This window comes from Oncorhynchus mykiss, chromosome 26 (assembly GCF_013265735.2).
Source record: "Oncorhynchus mykiss isolate Arlee chromosome 26, USDA_OmykA_1.1, whole genome shotgun sequence".
Taxonomy (NCBI): domain Eukaryota; kingdom Metazoa; phylum Chordata; class Actinopteri; order Salmoniformes; family Salmonidae; genus Oncorhynchus; species Oncorhynchus mykiss.
In genome coordinates, this window is record NC_048590.1 from 242,457 (window position 1) to 262,777 (window position 20,321).

The 20,321-nt window shown below is 48.5% G+C and overlaps 2 protein-coding genes across 2 annotated transcripts in view; one reads left to right on the top strand and one right to left on the bottom strand.

Moving 5' to 3' along the window:
- The window catches only part of LOC110515483 (solute carrier organic anion transporter family member 3A1-like), a 58,794-nt gene that overhangs the window by 11,547 nt on the left and 26,926 nt on the right, over positions 1-20,321 (top strand). Inside the window, exon 3 of the mRNA XM_036964547.1 lies at positions 15,786-15,884. Coding sequence (XP_036820442.1) covers positions 15,786-15,884 — 99 coding nt within the window. The remainder of the gene's footprint in view (positions 1-15,785; positions 15,885-20,321) is intronic.
- Positions 2,679-3,831, bottom strand: rbhce2 (hatching enzyme 2). Its single transcript, NM_001172408.1, is given in 1 exon segment — positions 2,679-3,831. A coding segment is annotated over 1 exon segment (798 nt). The 5' UTR covers positions 3,717-3,831; the 3' UTR covers positions 2,679-2,918.

Genomic DNA, 20,321 nt, shown 5'->3' on the forward strand with positions numbered 1-20,321 from the left:
CTAGAACCAGGCTACCTGCAGGCTAGAACCAGGCTACCAGCAGACTAGAACCAAGCTACCAGCAGGCTAGAACCAGGCTACCACCAGGCTAGAACCAAGCTACCAGCAGGCTAGAACCATGCTACCAGCAGGCTAGAACCAAGCTACCCCTAGGCTAGAACCAGGTTACCAGCAGGCTAGAACCAGGTTACCAGCAGGCTAGAACCAGGCTACCGGCAGGCTAGAACCAGGCTACCAGCAGGCTAGAACCAGGCTACCAGCAGGCTAGAACCAGGCTATCGCCAGACTAGAACCAGGCTACCAGCAGGCTAGAACCAGGCTACCGGCAGGCTAGAACCAGGCTACCAGCAGGCTAGAACCAGTCTATCGCCAGGCTGGAACCAGGCTACCAGCAGGCTAGAACCAGGTTACCACCAGACTAGAACCAGACTATCTGCAGACTAGAACCAGGCTACCAGCAGACTAGAACCAAGCTACCAGCAGACTAGAACCAAGCTACCACCAGGCTAGAACCAAGCTACCAGCAGGCTAGAACCATGCTACCAGCAGGCTAGAACCAAGCTACCTGCATGCTAGAACTAGGCTACCTGCAGACTGGAACCAGGCTACCAGCAGACTAGAACCAAGCTACTGCCAGGCTAGAACCAGGCTACTACCAGGCTAGAACCAGGTTACCACCAGACTAGAACCAGACTATCTGCAGACTAGAACCAGGCTACCAGCAGACTAGAACCAAGCTACCAGCAGACTAGAACCAAGCTACCACCAGGCTAGAACCAAGCTACCAGCAGGCTAGAACCATGCTACCAGCAGGCTAGAACCAAGCTACTTGCATGCTAGAACTAGGCTACCTGCAGACTGGAACCAGGCTACCAGCAAACTAGAACCAAGCTACTGCCAGGCTAGAACCAGGCTACTACCAGGCTAGAACCAAGCTACCAGCAGGCTAGAACCATGCTACCAGCAGGCTAGAACCATGCTACCAGCAGGCTAGAACCAGTCTACCGCCAGGCTGGAACCAGGCTACCAGCAGGCTAGAACCAGGCTACCAGCAGGTTAGAACCAGGCTACAGCAGGTTAGAACCAGCCTACCGCCAGGCTAGAACCAGGTTACCACCAGACTAGAACCAGGCTACCTGCAGGCTAGAACCAGGCTACCAGCAGACTAGAACCAAGCTACCAGCAGGCTAGAACCGGGCTACCACCAGGCTAGAACCAAGCTACCAGCAGGCTAGAACCATGCTACCAGCAGGCTAGAACCAGGCTACCGGCAGGCTAGAACCAGGCTACCAGCAGGCTAGAACCAGGCTACCAGCAGGCTAGAACCATGCTATCGCCAGACTAGAACCAGGCTACCAGCAGGCTAGAACCAGGCTACCGGCAGGCTAGAACCAGGCTACCAGCAGGCTAGAACCAGTCTATCGCCAGGCTGGAACCAGGCTACCAGCAGGCTATAACCAGGTTACCACCAGACTAGAACCAGACTATCTGCAGACTAGAACCAGGCTACCAGCAGACTAGAACCAAGCTACCAGCAGACTAGAACCAAGCTACCACCAGGCTAGAACCAAGCTACCAGCAGGCTGGAACCAGGCTACCAGCAGGCTATAACCAGGTTACCACCAGACTAGAACTAGACTATCTGCAGACTAGAACCAGGCTACCAGCAGACTAGAACCAAGCTACCAGCAGACTAGAACCAAGCTACCACCAGGCTAGAACCAAGCTACCAGCAGGCTAGAACCATGCTACCAGCAGGCTAGAACCAAGCTACCTGCATGCTAGAACTAGGCTACCTGCAGACTGGAACCAGGCTACCAGCAGACTAGAACCAAGCTACTGCCAGGCTAGAACCAGGCTACTACCAGGCTAGAACCAAGCTACCAGCAGGCTAGAACCATGCTACCAGCAGGCTAGAACCATGCTACCAGCAGGCTAGAACCAGTCTACCGCCAGGCTTGAACCAGGCTACCAGCAGGCTAGAACCAGGCTACCAGCAGGTTAGAACCAGGCTACAGCAGGTTAGAACCAGCCTACCGCCAGGCTAGAACCAGGTTACCACCAGACTAGAACCAGGCTACCTGCAGGCTAGAACCAGGCTACCAGCAGACTAGAACCAAGCTACCAGCAGGCTAGAACCAGGCTACCACCAGGCTAGAACCAAGCTACCAGCAGGCTAGAACCATGCTACCAGCAGGCTAGAACCAAGCTACCCCTAGGCTAGAACCAGGTTACCAGCAGGCTAGAACCAGGTTACCAGCAGGCTAGAACCAGGCTACCGGCAGACTAGAACCAGGCTACCGGCAGACTTTAACCAGGTTACCGGCAGGCTAGAACTAACCTACCGCCCGGCTAGAACCAGGCTACCGGCAGACTAGAACCAGGTTACCAGCAGGCTAGAACTAGCCTACCGCCAGGCTAGAACCAGGCTACCAGCAGGCTAGAACCAGGCTACCAGCAGGCTAGAACCAGGCTACAGCAGGTTAGAACCAGCCTACCGCCAGGCTAGAACCAGGCTACCAGCAGGCTAGAACCAGGCTACCAGCAGGCTAGAACCAGGCTACCAGCAGGCTAGAACCAGGCTACAGCAACTTCCGGAAACATTGGAGGATACATTGTCAACATATATACAGCACCATAGTGTCATCAGAGAAACACATGAAGATTCAATAATGTTGTTTCAAATGCTTTTATTTCTATGTTTCAATCCAAAGTGATACAGAAAACCACATTGTTCTGTACTACAAAATATTTATTTGATCTAAATCCGATAAGGCAATAAGACATGAGAAGCCGTGAATTATTGTGAATAACACACGGCTGATGATTTGAATGAACAGGACACTGGATAATGTGTCAGATGTATTGTAGACATCTTCACCTTTACTCTCCTCCTCCTGTGACTTGATGTCTTCCTCTCAGCAGCCGTAGAGTCGGTTGATCCTCAGGATGTCAGTGGTGGACAACCCCTGTCTCTGGCCGATGGACACGTCGGGGTTGGGGATGGGGGTGATGGTGTCCATCCCGTTGATAGAGAAGGCTGTTTTTCCATAGTGCATGACAGAGCTGTAGTCATAGGGAGTGTTCAGGTTGTTGGTGTTTTGTTTATCGAAGTTATAGGCCATGTTAGAGTCGATGTTACTCCAGTTGATCCTGATGTACTGGTCACGGTCGCTCCTGGTTTGCTCGTGCTGGAATCCCAGAGCATGGAGGGTCTCGTGCTGAATGATGCCGAGAAAGATGCAGCCAACGCTGTTAACAGAGACCGTCTGTTTCCCTCCAATTCTCCCGAGAGAAGAGTAGCAGCCGTTCAAACTCTCAAAGCTGATGTAGTCTTTCTGGTTGCCACGTGGCACAAAGTGAATGCAGGTCTTGCTGTGGAACGACTGGACGGCATGCTCAATCTCCTTCCTGTTGGAGGGAGTGAATCTGCTGTCTTCTATTGTGTAGGGCACTTCAACGTATCCGCTAGAGGCTTTGTTCCACAGGCAGCTGTTTCCTCCTTGCATGCACTGCATGGCGTTTCTGGTTCTTGGTACCACCAGGTCTCCCTCCATCAGCATCTCATCAGAGCCGTTATTAGCGGTCAGAATTCTCTCAGTGATGTCTACAGCCTCAAGGTGGTCTATCCACATGGCTGGTCCACTGTGGTCCATTTGGGCCTGAGAGAGGCCCAGTACCAGCAGCAGGATGGTGAGAGAGGGGCTTTGCTCCATCTTCAGTGTGTGGACAGATTCTGATGGCTCCTTGGATCTGGCAGTGGAGATACTCTAGATGTCTTGGTCTTTGAGATGCTTTGGAGAGGCTCCTTGGCACTGAGTCTTGATGTGTGATTCTGTCTGGTCAGTCCTGGGCTTTTATACAGACCTCTACAGGTGTGTCTGCAGGAGGATTAAGGGTTGGGGTCCATGTTGTTAGTTCTAAATAAACTTCTGAAGGGAGGACTCCATCTACAGTTTACACAAGGATTCATTTACTAGGCTGGAGTTCTTGTTTAAAACCACCATTAGGACTACTGGGCCGGCTCCAGGCATAAGCGACATGAGCGGTCGCCGACCCCAAAAATGTAATCATATCATTTTTTGGGGGAAACTCAGTCAGGGTCTCAACTTACTGTTGAGAGTAAAATTAGTAGAATACACAAGGTGCAAGTTTGAAATGTGGTTGTGCATCAGCTGTTTTTCACTTGTTATGTCAGTCACTGACCCTCAATCAGCCAGATAACAATGTTTAGAATTATTAGTCAGTATCACTCAGATATCATTAACATGGCAAAATGTGTACAACTGCAGAAAACTGGCTTTAAAAATGCAACATTTTCTCAACTCTCCATGGCAAAATGTGTAGAACTGCAGGGCATGTACTTTAACGTTCAAGAGAGGGGCCACAATATTTCTTTGATCTCTTGGCGGGGGGCCCCAAAAATGTTAGAACCGGGCCTGCAACACACACACACACACACACACACACACACACACACACACACACACGTCGGTTTCCAGCTGGTCCAGTCTCCAGCTCATCCATTAGGGCTATTCTGGGTGGGACTAGCTCACTGACGGACCTCTCTTAGCCATGTTGTCTTAAACAGTCCTCACTAAGGGTTTAAGCTGCTTTGTTTGCAGGAAACACCCCAACCCTGTTCTCATAGTTTATAAAATAGCTAACCTATTACCCAAATATACTGTTGTATCTTTATTAAAGTTACATGTGATGAATGAAAAGCACATCCATTTGTCCATCCAGTTGATAATAAAGTTGATGAGATCAGCCATATGTCCCCTAGTCAGTAGTATGATGAGATCAGCCATATGTCCCTCAGTCAATAGTATGATATGGAAATCAGCCATATGTCCCTCAGTCAGTAGTATGATGAGATCAGCCATATGTCCCTCAGTCAGTAGTATGATGAGATCACCCATATGTCCCTCAGTCAGTAGTATGATGAGATCAGCCATATGTCCCTCAGTCAGTAGTATGATATGGAGATCAGCCATATATCCCCCAGTCAGTTGTATGATATGGAGATCAGCCATATGTCCCTCAGTCAGTAGTATGATATGGAGATCAGCCATATGTCCCTCAGTCAGTAGTATGATATGGAGATCAGCCATATGTCCCTCAGTCAGTAGTATGATGAGATCAGCTGTATGTCCCTCAGTCAGTAGTATGATATGGAGATCAGCCATATGTCCCTCAGTCAGTAGTATGATATGGAGATCAGCCATATGTCCCTCAGTCAGTAGTATGATATGGAGATCAGCCATATGTCCCTCAGTCAGTAGTATGATGAGATCAGCCATATATTCCTCAGTCAGTAGTATGATATGGAGATCAGCCATATGTCCCCCAGTCAGTAGAATGATATGGAGATCAGCCATATGTCCCCCAGTCAGTAGTATGATGAGATCAGCTGTATGTCCCTCAGTCAGTAGTATGATATGGAGATCAGCCATATGTCCCTCAGTCAGTAGTATGATATGGAGATCAGCCATATGTCCCTCAGTCAGTAGTATGATGAGATCAGCCATATGTCCCTCAGTCAGTAGTATGATATGGAGATCAGCCATATGTCCCTCAGTCAGTAGTATGATATGGAGATCAGCCATATGTCCCCCAGTCAGTAGTATGATATGGAGATCAGCCATATGTCCCTCAGTCAGTAGTATGATGAGATCAGCTGTATGTCCCTCAGTCAGTAGTATGATATGGAGATCAGCCATATGTCCCTCAGTCAGTAGTATGATATGGAGATCAGCCATATGTCCCTCAGTCAGTAGTATGATATGGAGATCAGCCATATGTCCCTCAGTCAGTAGTATGATGAGATCAGCCATATATCCCTCAGTCAGTAGTATGATATGGAGATCAGCCATATGTCCCCCAGTCAGTAGTATGATATGGAGATCAGCCATATGTCCCCCAGTCAGTAGTATGATGAGATCAGCTGTATGTCCCTCAGTCAGTAGTATGATATGGAGATCAGCCATATGTCCCTCAGTCAGTAGTATGATGAGATCAGCCATATGTCCCTCAGTCAGTAGTATGATATGGAGATCAGCCATATGTCCCCCAGTCAGTAGTATGATATGGAGATCAGCCATATGTCCCCCAGTCAGTAGTATGATATGGAGATCAGCCATATGTCCTTCAGTCAGTAGTATAATGAGATCAGCCATATGTCCCTCAGTCAGTAGTATGATATGGAGATCAGCCGTATGTCCCTCAGTCAGTAGTATGATGAGATCAGCTGTATGTCCCTCAGTCAGTAGTATGATGAGATCAGCCATATGTCCCTCAGTCAGTAGTATGATATGGAGATCAGCCATATATCCCCCAGTCAGTATGATATGGAGATCAGCCATATGTCCCTCAGTCAGTAGTATGATATGGAGATCAGCCATATGTCCCCCAGTCAGTAGTATGATATGGTGATCAGCCATATGTCCCTTAGTCAGTAGTATGATGAGATCAGCCATATGTCCCTTAGTCAGTAGTATGATGAGATCAGCCATATGTCCCTCAGTCAGTAGTATGATATGGAGATCAGCCATATGTCCCCCAGTCAGTAGTATGATATGGAGATCAGCCATATGTCCCTCAGTCAGTAGTATGATATGGAGATCAGCCATATGTCCCTTAGTCAGTAGTATGATGAGATCAGCCATATGTCCCTCAGTCAGTAGTATGATGAGATCAGCTGTATGTCCCTCAGTCAGTAGTATGATATGGAGTTCAGCCATATGTCCCTCAGTCAGTAGTATGATGAGATCAGCCATATGTCCCTCAGTCAGTAGTATGATGAGAAGATCAGCCATATGTCCCCCAGTCAGTAGTATGATATGGAGATCAGCCATATGTCCCCCAGTCAGTAGTATGATATGGAGATCAGCCATATGTCCCTCAGTCAGTAGTATGATGAGATCAGCTGTATGTCCCTCAGTCAGTAGTATGATATGGAGATCAGCCATATGTCCCTCAGTCAGTAGTATGATATGGAGATCAGCCATATGTCCCTCAGTCAGTAGTATGATGAGATCAGCTGTATGTCCCTCAGTAAGTAGTATGATATGGAGATCAGCCATATGTCCCTCAGTCAGTAGTATGATATGGAGATCAGCCATATGTCCCTCAGTCAGTAGTATGATGAGATCAGCCATATGTCATCCTCTCTCTGTCCTGTACCCAGCCTGTACCCACTGCTACCCAGCCTCTGTCTGTCCTGTACCCAGCCTGTAACCACTGCTAACAGCCTCTCTCTGTCCTGTACCCAGCCTGTACCCACTGCTACCCAGCCTCTCTCTGTCCTGTACCCAGCCTGTACCCACTGCTACCCAGCCTCTCTCTGTCCTGTACCCAGCCTGTACCCACTGCTACCCAGCCTCTCTCTGTCCTGTACCCAGCCTGTACCCATGGCTACCCAGCCTCTCTCTGTCCTGTACCCAGCCTGTACCCACTGCTACCCAGCCTCTCTCTGTCCTGTACTCAGCCTGTACCCACTGCTACCCAGCCTCTCTCTGTCCTGTACCCGTACCCAGCCTGTACCCACTGCTACCCAGCCTCTCTCTGTCCTGTACCCAGCCTGTACCCTCTGCTACCCAGCCTCTCTCTGTCCTGTACCCGTACCCAGCCTGTACCCCTGTACCCACTGCTACCCAGTCTCTCTCTGTCCTGTACCCAGCCTGTACCCACTGCTACCCAGCCTCTCTCTGTCCTGTACCCAGCCTGTACCCACTGCTACCCAGTCTCTCTCTGTCCTGTACCCCGCCTGTACCCACTGCTACCCAGCCTCTCTCTGTCCTGTACCCAGCCTGTACCCACTGCTACCCAGCCTCTCTCTGTCCTGTACCCATACCCAGCCTGTACCCACTGCTACCCAGTCTCTCTCTGTCCTGTACCCAGCCTGTACCCACTGCTACCCAGCCTCTCTCTGTCCTGTACCCAGCCTGTACCCACTGCTACCCAGCCTCTCTTTGTCCTGTACCCAGCCTGTACCCACTGCTACCCAGCCTCTCTTTGTCCTGTACCCAGCCTGTACCCACTGCTACCCAGCCTCTCTCTGTCCTGTACCCAGCCTGTACCCACTGCTACCCAGTCTCTCTCTGTCCTGTACCCAGCCTGTTCCCACTCCTACCCTGTCTCTCTCTGTCCTGTACCCAGCCTGTACACACTGCTACCCAGTCTCTCTCTGTCCTTTACCCAGCCTGTACCCACTGCTACCCAGCCTCTCTCTCTCCTGTACCCAGCCTGTACCAACTGCTACCCAGCCTCTCTCTGTCCTGTACCCAGCCTGTACTCACTGCTACCCAGCCTCTCTCTGTCCTGTACACAGCCTGTACCCACTGCTACCCAGCCTCTCTCTGTCCTGTACCCGTACCCAGCCTGTACCCACTGCTACCCAGCCTCTCTCTGTCCTGTACCCAGCCTGTACCCACTGCTACCCAGCCTCTCTCTGTCCTGTACCCAGCCTGTACCCACTGCTACCCAGCCTCTCTTTGTCCTGTACCCAGCCTGTACCCACTGCTACCCAGCCTCTCTCTGTCCTGTACCCAGCCTGTACCCACTGCTACCCAGTCTCTCTCTGTCCTGTACCTAGCCTGTTCCCACTCCTACCCTGTCTCTCTCTGTCCTGTACCCAGCCTGTACACACTGCTACCCAGTCTCTCTCTGTCCTTTACCCAGCCTGTACCCACTGCTACCCAGCCTCTCTCTCTCCTGTACCCAGCCTGTATCAACTGCTACCCAGCCTCTTTCTGTCCTGTACCCAGCCTGTACTCACTGCTACCCAGCCTCTCTCTGTCCTGTACACAGCCTGTACCCACTGCTACCCAGTCTCTCTCTGTCCTGTACCCAGCCTGTACCCACTGCTACCCAGCCTCTCTCTGTCCTGTACCCGTACCCAGCCTGTACCCACTGCTACCCAGCCTCTCTCTGTCCTGTACCCAGCCTGTACCCACTGCTACCCAGCCTCTCTTTGTCCTGTACCCAGCCTGTACCCACTGCTACCCAGCCTCTCTCTGTCCTGTACACACTGCTACCCAGCCGTATCCCTGACTGTATCCCTGACATAAACCGAGCCTTCCTCAATGACCCTGTTCAAAGGCTCATGTGTTTGTGAGGAGAGAATGAAGAAGTGAGGGTCAGGGGACAGCTGTAAATGGAAGGTTCTGTCAGCTGGAACTGGAAGGTATAAAATACAGTATATACATCTGGGATGAGTAGTGCAAGATGTCTAAACATCATTATTAAAGTGGGGTTAATAAAGTGACTAGTGATCCATCGGTTAGAGTGGCCAATGATTTCATCAGGAGATGTTCTCGAAGGTTCTCCCTGGCCCTCTCATCTTGATGCTGAGCTGTCAGGGATCTGATGACAACAGGACCTGAAGGGTAACTAACTGTAAGTTGTGATGCTTAGCTGTCAGGGATCTGATGACAACAGGGTCCTGGTCAGAGAGATATGCAGGGTAGTGGCAACGTGTTAAGGGTCCTGGTCAGAGAGATATGCAGGGTAGTGGCAACGTGTTAAGGGTCCTGGTCAGAGAGGTATGCAGGGTAGTGGCAACGTGTTAAGGGTCCTGGTCAGAGAGATATGCAGGGTAGTGGCAACGTGTTAAGGGTCCTGGTCAGAGAGATATGCAGGGTAGTGGCAACGTGTTAAGGGTCCTCTTCAGAGAGATATGCAGGGTAGTGGCAACGTGTTAAGGGTCCTGGTCAGAGAGATATGCAGGGTAGTGGCAACGTGTTAAGGGTCCTGGTCATAGAGATATGCAGGGTAGTGGCAACGTGTTAAGGGTCCTGGTCAGAGCGATATGTGCAGAGTAGTGGCAACGTGTTAAGGGTCCTGGTCAGAGAGATATGCAGGGTAGTGGCAACGTGTTAAGGGTCCTGGTCAGAGAGATATGTGCAGAGTAGTGGCAACGTGTTAAGGGTCCTGGTCAGAGAGATATGTGCAGAGTAGTGGCAACGTGTTAAGGGTCCTGGTCAGAGAGATATGCAGGGTAGTGGCAACGTGTTAAGGGTCCTGGTCAGAGAGATATGTGCAGAGTAGTGGCAACGTGTTAAGGGTCCTGGTCAGAGAGATATGCAGGGTAGTGGCAACGTGTTAAGGGTCCTGGTCAGAGAGATATGTGCAGAGTAGTGGCAACGTGTTAAGGGTCCTGGTCAGAGAGATATGCAGGGTAGTGGCAACGTGTTAAGGGTCCTGGTCAGAGAGATATATGCAGGGTAGTGGCAACGTGTTAAGGGTCCTGGTCAGAGAGATATGTGCAGAGTAGTGGCAACGTGTTAAGGGTCCTGGTCAGAGAGATATGTGCAGAGTAGTGGCAACGTGTTAAGGGTCCTGGTCAGAGAGATATGCAGGGTAGTGGCAACGTGTTAAGGGTCCTGGTCAGAGAGATATATGCAGGGTAGTGGCAACGTGTTAAGGGTCCTGGTCAGAGAGATATGTGCAGAGTAGTGGCAACGTGTTAAGGGTCCTGGTCAGAGAGATATGTGCAGAGTAGTGGCAACGTGTTAAGGGTCCTGGTCAGAGAGATATGCAGGGTAGTGGCAACGTGTTAAGGGTCCTGGTCAGAGAGATATATGCAGGGTAGTGGCAACGTGTTAAGGGTCCTGGTCAGAGAGATATGTGCAGAGTAGTGGCAACGTGTTAAGGGTCCTGGTCAGAGAGATATGTGCAGAGTAGTGGCAACGTGTTAAGGGTCCTGGTCAGAGAGATATGTGCAGAGTAGTGCCAACGTGTTAAGGGTCCTGGTCAGAGAGATATGCAGGGTAGTGGCAACGTGTTAAGGGTCCTGGTCAGAGAGATATGTGCAGAGTAGTGGCAACGTGTTAAGGGTCCTGGTCAGAGAGATATGTGCAGAGTAGTGGCAACGTGTTAAGGGTCCTGGTCAGAGAGATATGTGCAGAGTAGTGGCAACGTGTTAAGGGTCCTGGTCAGAGAGATATGCAGGGTAGTGGCAACGTGTTAAGGGTCCTGGTCAGAGAGATATGCAGGGTAGTGGCAACGTGTTAAGGGTCCTGGTCAGAGAGATATTTAGGGTAGTGGCAACGTGTTAAGGGTCCTGGTCAGAGAGATATGCAGGGTAGTGGCAACGTGTTAAGGGTCCTGGTCAGAGAGATATGTGCAGAGTAGTGCCAACGTGTTAAGGGTCCTGGTCAGAGAGATATGTGCAGAGTAGTGCCAACGTGTTAAGGGTCCTGGTCAGAGAGATATGCAGGGTAGTGTCAACGTGTTAAGGGTCCTGGTCAGAGAGATATGTGCAGAGTAGTGCCAACATGTTAAGGGTCCTGGTCAGAGAGATATGTGCAGAGTAGTGGCAACGTGTTAAGGGTCCTGGTCAGAGAGATATGCAGGGTAGTGGCAACGTGTTAAGGGTCCTGGTCAGAGAGATATATGCAGGGTAGTGGCAACGTGTTAAGGGTCCTGGTCAGAGAGATATGTGCAGAGTAGTGGCAACGTGTTAAGGGTCCTGGTCAGAGAGATATGTGCAGAGTAGTGGCAACGTGTTAAGGGTCCTGGTCAGAGAGATATGTGCAGAGTAGTGGCAACGTGTTAAGGGTCCTGGTCAGAGAGATATGTGCAGAGTAGTGCCAACGTGTTAAGGGTCCTGGTCAGAGAGATATGTGCAGAGTAGTGCCAACGTGTTAAGGGTCCTGGTCAGAGAGATATGCAGGGTAGTGGCAACGTGTTAAGGGTCCTGGTCAGAGAGATATGTGCAGAGTAGTGGCAACGTGTTAAGGGTCCTGGTCAGAGAGATATGCAGGGTAGTGGCAACGTGTTAAGGGTCCTGGTCAGAGAGATATGCAGGGTAGTGGCAACGTGTTAAGGGTCCTGGTCAGAGAGATATGCAGGGTAGTGGCAACGTGTTAAGGGTCCTGGTCAGAGAGATATTTAGGGTAGTGGCAACGTGTTAAGGGTCCTGGTCAGAGAGATATGCAGGGTAGTGGCAACGTGTTAAGGGTCCTGGTCAGAGAGATATGTGCAGAGTAGTGCCAACGTGTTAAGGGTCCTGGTCAGAGAGATATGTGCAGAGTAGTGCCAACGTGTTAAGGGTCCTGGTCAGAGAGATATGCAGGGTAGTGTCAACGTGTTAAGGGTCCTGGTCAGAGAGATATGTGCAGAGTAGTGCCAACATGTTAAGGGTCCTGGTCAGAGAGATATGTGCAGAGTAGTGGCAACGTGTTAAGGGTCCTGGTCAGAGAGATATGCAGGGTAGTGGCAACGTGTTAAGGGTCCTGGTCAGAGAGATATATGCAGGGTAGTGGCAACGTGTTAAGGGTCCTGGTCAGAGAGATATGTGCAGAGTAGTGGCAACGTGTTAAGGGTCCTGGTCAGAGAGATATGTGCAGAGTAGTGGCAACGTGTTAAGGGTCCTGGTCAGAGAGATATGTGCAGAGTAGTGGCAACGTGTTAAGGGTCCTGGTCAGAGAGATATGTGCAGAGTAGTGCCAACGTGTTAAGGGTCCTGGTCAGAGAGATATGTGCAGAGTAGTGCCAACGTGTTAAGGGTCCTGGTCAGAGAGATATGCAGGGTAGTGGCAACGTGTTAAGGGTCCTGGTCAGAGAGATATGCAGGGTAGTGGCAACGTGTTAAGGGTCCTGGTCAGAGAGATATGTGCAGAGTAGTGCCAACGTGTTAAGGGTCCTGGTCAGAGAGATATGTGCAGAGTAGTGCCAACGTGTTAAGGGTCCTGGTCAGAGAGATATGCAGGGTAGTGTCAACGTGTTAAGGGTCCTGGTCAGAGAGATATGTGCAGAGTAGTGCCAACATGTTAAGGGTCCTGGTCAGAGAGATATGTGCAGAGTAGTGGCAACGTGTTAAGGGTCCTGGTCAGAGAGATATGCAGGGTAGTGGCAACGTGTTAAGGGTCCTGGTCAGAGAGATATATGCAGGGTAGTGGCAACGTGTTAAGGGTCCTGGTCAGAGAGATATGTGCAGAGTAGTGGCAACGTGTTAAGGGTCCTGGTCAGAGAGATATGTGCAGAGTAGTGGCAACGTGTTAAGGGTCCTGGTCAGAGAGATATGTGCAGAGTAGTGGCAACGTGTTAAGGGTCCTGGTCAGAGAGATATGTGCAGAGTAGTGCCAACGTGTTAAGGGTCCTGGTCAGAGAGATATGTGCAGAGTAGTGCCAACGTGTTAAGGGTCCTGGTCAGAGAGATATGCAGGGTAGTGGCAACGTGTTAAGGGTCCTGGTCAGAGAGATATGTGCAGAGTAGTGGCAACGTGTTAAGGGTCCTGGTCAGAGAGATATGCAGGGTAGTGGCAACGTGTTAAGGGTCCTGGTCAGAGAGATATGCAGGGTAGTGGCAACGTGTTAAGGGTCCTGGTCAGAGAGATATGCAGGGTAGTGGCAACGTGTTAAGGGTCCTGGTCAGAGAGATATTTAGGGTAGTGGCAACGTGTTAAGGGTCCTGGTCAGAGAGATATGCAGGGTAGTGGCAACGTGTTAAGGGTCCTGGTCAGAGAGATATGTGCAGAGTAGTGCCAACGTGTTAAGGGTCCTGGTCAGAGAGATATGTGCAGAGTAGTGCCAACGTGTTAAGGGTCCTGGTCAGAGAGATATGCAGGGTAGTGTCAACGTGTTAAGGGTCCTGGTCAGAGAGATATGTGCAGAGTAGTGCCAACATGTTAAGGGTCCTGGTCAGAGAGATATGTGCAGAGTAGTGGCAACGTGTTAAGGGTCCTGGTCAGAGAGATATGCAGGGTAGTGGCAACGTGTTAAGGGTCCTGGTCAGAGAGATATATGCAGGGTAGTGGCAACGTGTTAAGGGTCCTGGTCAGAGAGATATGTGCAGAGTAGTGGCAACGTGTTAAGGGTCCTGGTCAGAGAGATATGTGCAGAGTAGTGGCAACGTGTTAAGGGTCCTGGTCAGAGAGATATGTGCAGAGTAGTGGCAACGTGTTAAGGGTCCTGGTCAGAGAGATATGTGCAGAGTAGTGCCAACGTGTTAAGGGTCCTGGTCAGAGAGATATGTGCAGAGTAGTGCCAACGTGTTAAGGGTCCTGGTCAGAGAGATATGCAGGGTAGTGGCAACGTGTTAAGGGTCCTGGTCAGAGAGATATGTGCAGAGTAGTGGCAACGTGTTAAGGGTCCTGGTCAGAGAGATATGCAGGGTAGTGGCAACGTGTTAAGGGTCCTGGTCAGAGAGATATGCAGGGTAGTGGCAACGTGTTAAGGGTCCTGGTCAGAGAGATATTTAGGGTAGTGGCAACATGTTAAGGGTCCTGGTCAGAGAGATATGCAGGGTAGTGGCAACGTGTTAAGGGTCCTGGTCAGAGAGATATGTGCAGAGTAGTGCCAACGTGTTAAGGGTCCTGGTCAGAGAGATATGTGCAGAGTAGTGCCAACGTGTTAAGGGTCCTGGTCAGAGAGATATGCAGGGTAGTGGCAACGTGTTAAGGGTCCTGGTCAGAGAGATATGTGCAGAGTAGTGCCAACATGTTAAGGGTCCTGGTCAGAGAGATATGCAGGGTAGTGGCAACGTGTTAAGGGTCCTGGTCAGAGAGATATGTGCAGAGTAGGTAGTGCCAACGTGTTAAGGGTCCTGGTCAGAGAGATATGTGCAGAGTAGTGGCAACGTGTTAAGGGTCCTGGTCAGAGAGATATGTGCAGGGTAGTGGCAACGTGTTAAGGGTCCTGGTCAGAGAGATATGCAGGGTAGTGGCAACGTGTTAAGGGTCCTGGTCAGAGAGATATGCAGGGTAGTGGCAACGTGTTAAGGGTCCTGGTCAGAGAGATATGTGCAGAGTAGTGGCAACGTGTTAAGGGTCCTGGTCAGAGAGATATGCAGGGTAGTGGCAACGTGTTAAGGGTCCTGGTCAGAGAGATATGTGCAGAGTAGTGCCAACATGTTAAGGGTCCTGGTCAGAGAGATATGCAGGGTAGTGGCAACGTGTTAAGGGTCCTGGTCAGAGAGATATGTGCAGAGTAGTGCCAACGTGTTAAGGGTCCTGGTCAGAGAGATATGTGCAGAGTAGTGGCAACGTGTTAAGGGTCCTGGTCAGAGAGATATGTGCAGGGTAGTGGCAACGTGTTAAGGGTCCTGGTCAGAGAGATATGCAGGGTAGTGGCAACGTGTTAAGGGTCCTGGTCAGAGAGATATGCAGGGTAGTGGCAACGTGTTAAGGGTCCTGGTCAGAGAGATATGTGCAGAGTAGTGGCAACGTGTTAAGGGTCCTGGTCAGAGTAGTGGCGCCCTCTTGTGGCTCAGAACTGAAAATATTTATATTTCTTAAAATAACTAACTTTTAAAGGTGCTATGTAGAAATCACTCTGCCATTTCCTGGTTGCTAAAATTCTAATAGTTCATCTATTTTCAGTTAATGTGACAAAACAAGCAGGCCTAGTGTATAGAACCACTGTACCATCTAAACCGCTGTGATATTCTCCAGAACCAACAATGTTGTATTTTCATCTGTTTGAAGCTGGTGTCCAAAACCACAAGTAAAAGATACAATAACTACACTTCAGAACAGGAAGCATAGAAATAGCGCACATAGAACAGATCTACCGCTTCTTAGACTTGCTTTCAATGCGAATGACGGATCTATAACTCCCAGTTCTGTGCATTTGGCCGTGTCGCTCCTAAAAGTGACATTGCAGCATACAGTCGTCCAGTTGTATAAAAGAAGGTATATTTTTCTGCCTTCACTGGAAAGTTATGAAAGGTTACATTTGCCTTCGTATAAATCTGTCTAAACGTGTCCTTACCAATGAGAAGTGTCTTTTTGACGTTGTGGATGTTACTATTAAAGTGTCTTGTCTGTGTTTCTCTTTAGGTATAGTATTTTCCACGCTGGTGTTTGGCCCAGCCTGTGGCTTCATATTAGGATCCCTCTGCACCAAAGTCTATGTGGACGCTGTCTTCATCGACACAAGTCAGTACCTGTTAATAATATATATATATAATATGTCCAGAGTTGGTGTCAATTCTACATAAATTCCAGTCAATTCCAAAAGGAGACCAAATTCCAAATGTTCCCAATTGAAAAAGTGTTGAATAGAATTGGAATAGGAATTTCAGTGTACTTCCTAATATTGACTGGAATTGAAATGGAATTAATCCCAACCCTGACCATGTCTTTAATACAGTAATGTGGCATTGTACTGCAATGTCTTGATCATTTGAAGTATATGGAAGTGATCCCTGTGTCAAAACATGTTTAACACACATGCAAGCATAGCCTACTGGGTATCTCTCCCATTCAGACAACAATATGGTACAATATACACTACAACTTCTGGCTGAATTCTCCACCATACGTAGCACTGTGTCTCTCTTTTCCTTGGTTTCTGCTGCTGTGTGACAAAAACAGTGTTATATTTCTTCCCCCTGGAGTCTCTGCTGTGTATATATATAATCTTTGTTCCCCCTGGAGTCTCCTGTGTATATATATAATCTTTGTTCCCCCTGGAGTCTCTACTGTGTATATATATAATCTTTGTTCCCCCTGGAGTCTCTACTGTGTATATATATAATCTTTGTTCCCCCTGGAGTCTCTGCTGTGTATATATAATCTTTGTTCCCCCTGGAGTCTCTACTGTGTATATATATAATCTTTGTTCCCCCTGGAGTCTCTACTGTGTATATATATAATCTTTGTTCCCCCTGGAGTCTCCTGTGTATATATATAATATTTGTTCCCCCTGGAGTCTCTACTGTGTATATATATAATCTTTGTTCCCCCTGGAGTCTCCTGTGTATATATATAATCTTTGTTCCCTCTGGAGTCTCTAATATGTATATATGTAATCTTTGTTCCCCCTGGAGTCTCCTGTGTATATATATAATATTTGTTCCCCCTGGAGTCTCTACTGTGTATATATATAATCTTTGTTCCCCCTGGAGTCTCCTGTGTATATATATAATCTTTGTTCCCTCTGGAGTCTCTAATATGTATATATGTAATCTTTGTTCCCCCTGGAGTCTCCTGTGTATATATATAATCTTTGTTCCCCCTGGAGTCTCTGCTGTGTATATATAATCTTTGTTCCCCCTGGAGTCTCTACTGTGTATATATATAATCTTTGTTCCCCCTGGAGTCTCTACTGTGTATATATATAATCTTTGTTCCCCCTGGAGTCTCCTGTGTATATATATAATCTTTGTTCCCCCTGGAGTCTCTACTGTGTATATATATAATCTTTGTTCCCCCTGGAGTCTCCTGTGTATATATATAATCTTTGTTCCCCCTGGAGTCTCCTGTGTATATATATAATATTTGTTCCCCCTGGAGTCTCTACTGTGTATATATATAATCTTTGTTCCCCCTGGAGTCTACTGTGTATATATAATCTTTGTTCCCTCTGGAGTCTCTGCTGTATATATATATATAATATTTGTTCCCCCTGGAGTCTGCTGTGTAATATATAATCATATGTGTATATATATATAATCATAATCATATAGTCATTTAGCAGACGCTCTTATCTAGAGTGACTTACAGTTAGTGCATTCATTTTAAGATAGCTGGGTGGGACAACCACATATCAGAGGCATAGTAAGTACACTTTTCCTTAATAAAGTAGGGGTGGGAGGGCCAAGAGAACTGAGGTGGCAGAACGGAGTGCTCGGGTTGGGGTGTAGGGTTTGACCATAGCCTGAAGGTAGGGAGGGACAGTTCCTCTTGCTGTTCTGTAGGTAAGCACCAAGGTCTTGTAGTGGATGGGTTGGGGTGTAGGGTTTGACCATAGCCTGAAGGTAGGGAGGGACAGTTCCTCTTGCTGTTCTGTAGGTAAGCACCATGGCCTTGTAGTGGATGGGTTGGGGTGTAGGGTTTGACCATAGCCTGAAGGTAGGGAGGGGCAGTTCCTCTTGCTGTTCTGTAGGTAAGCACCATGGTCTTGTAGTGGATGGGTTGGGGTGTAGGGTTTGACCATAGCCTGAAGGTAGGGAGGGGCAGTTCCTCTTGCTGTTCTGTAGGTAAGCACCATGGTCTTGTAGTGGATGGGTTGGTGTAGGGTTTGACCATAGCCTGAAGGTAGGGAGGGGCAGTTCCTCTTGCTGTTCTGTAGGTAAGCACCATGGTCTTGTAGTGGATGGGTTGGTGTAGGGTTTGACCATAGCCTGAAGGTAGGGAGGGACAGTTCCTCTTGCTGTTCTGTAGGTAAGCACCATGGTCTTGTAGTGGATGGGTTGGTGTAGGGTTTGACCATAGCCTGAAGGTAGGGAGGGACAGTTCCTCTTGCTGTTCTGTAGGTAAGCACCATGGTCTTGTAGTGGATGGGTTGGTGTAGGGTTTGACCATAGCCTGAAGGTAGGGAGGGGCAGTTCCTCTTGCTGTTCTGTAGGTAAGCACCATGGTCTTGTAGTGGATGGGTTGGGGTGTAGGGTTTGACCATAGCCTGAAGGTAGGGAGGGGCAGTTCCTCTTGCTGTTCTGTAGGTAAGCACCATGGTCTTGTAGTGGATGCGAGCGTCAACTGGAATTCTGGATAAGTTGCAGGGGTTTGATGGCAAAAGCGAGCAGCCCAGCCAACAGCGAGTTGCAGTAGTCCAGAAGGGAGATGACAAGTTCCTGGATTAGGACCTGCGCCACTTCCTGTGTGAGGGGGGGTCGTACTCTATGGATGTTGTAGAGCATGAATCTGCAGGAGTCACTGCTTTGATGTTTGCAGAGAATGACAGGGTGATGTCCAGGGTCCAGGGTTATATGTGTTTATCCTGGTATCCTGCCTGTTATATTAACCTGGTATCCTGACTGTGTTATATGTGTTTATCCTGGTATCCTGACTGTGTTATATGTGTTTATCCTGGTATCCTGACTGTTATATGTGTTTATCCTGGTATCCTGACTGTGTTATATGTGGTTAACCTGGTATCCTGACTGTGTTATATTAACCTGGTACCCTGACTGTGTTATATTAACCTGGTATCCTGACTGTGTTATATGTGTTTATCCTGGTATCCTGACTGTGTTATATGTGTTTATCCTGGTATCCTGACTGTTATATGTGTTTATCCTGGTATCCTGCCTGTTATATTAACCTGGTATCCTGACTGTGTTATATGTGTTTATCCTGGTATCCTGGCTGTGTTATATGTGTTTATCCTGGTATCCTGACTGTGTTATATGTGTTTAACCTGGTATCCTGCCTGTTATATTAACCTGGTATCCTGACTGTGTTATATGTGTTTATCCTGGTATCCTGACTGTGTTATATGTGTTTATCCTTATATCCTGACTGTTATATGTGTTTAACCTGGTGTCCTGACTGTGTTATATTAACCTGGTACCCTGACTGTGTTATATGTGTTTAACCTGGTATCCTGACTGTGTTATATTAACCTGGTATCCTAACTGTGTTATATTAACCTGGTACCCTGACTGTGTTATATGTGTTTATCCTGGTATCCTGACTGTGTTATATGTGTTTAACCTGGTATCCTGACTGTGTTATATGTGTTTAACCTGGTATCCTGACTGTGTTATATGTGTTTAACCTGGTATCCTGACTGTTATATGTGTTTATCCTGGTATCCTGACTGTTATATGTGTTTATCCTGGTATACTGACTGTTATATGTGTGTAACCTGGTATCCTGACTGTTATATGTGTTTATCCTGGTATCCTGACTGTGTTATATGTGTTTAACCTGGTATCTTGCCTGTATTATATTAACCTGGTGTCCTGACTGTGTTATATGTGTTTAACCTGGTATCCTGACTGTGTTATACATGTTTAACCTGGTATCCTGACTGTTATATTAACCTGGTATTCCGACTGTGTTATATGTGTTCCCCCTGGTATCCCTACTGTGTTATATGTGTTCCCCCTGGTATCCCTACTGTGTTATATGTTCCCCCCTGGTATCCCTACTGTGTTATATGTTCCCCCCTGGTATCCCTACTGTGTTATATGTGTTCCCCCTGGTATCCCTACTGTGTTATATGTGTTCCCCCCGCCTGGTATCCCTACTGTGTTATATGTCCCCCCCCTGGTATCCCTACTGTGTTATATGTGTCCCCCCTGGTATCCCTACTGTGTTATATGTTTCCCCCCTGGTATCCCTACTGTGTTATATGTGTTCCCCCCCTGGTATCCCTACTGTGTTATATGTGTTCCCCCCCCTGGTATCCCTACTGTGTTATATGTGTTCCCCCTGCTATCCCTACTGTGTTATATGTGTCCCCCCTGGTATCCCTACTGTGTTATATGTCCCCCCCCCCCCCCCCCCGGTATCCCTACTGTGTTATATGTGTTCCTCCTGGTATCCCTACTGTGTTATATGTGTTCCCCCTGCTTTCCCTACTGTGTTATATGTGTTCCCCACCTGGTATCCCTACTGTGTTATATGTGTTCCCCCCCTGGTATC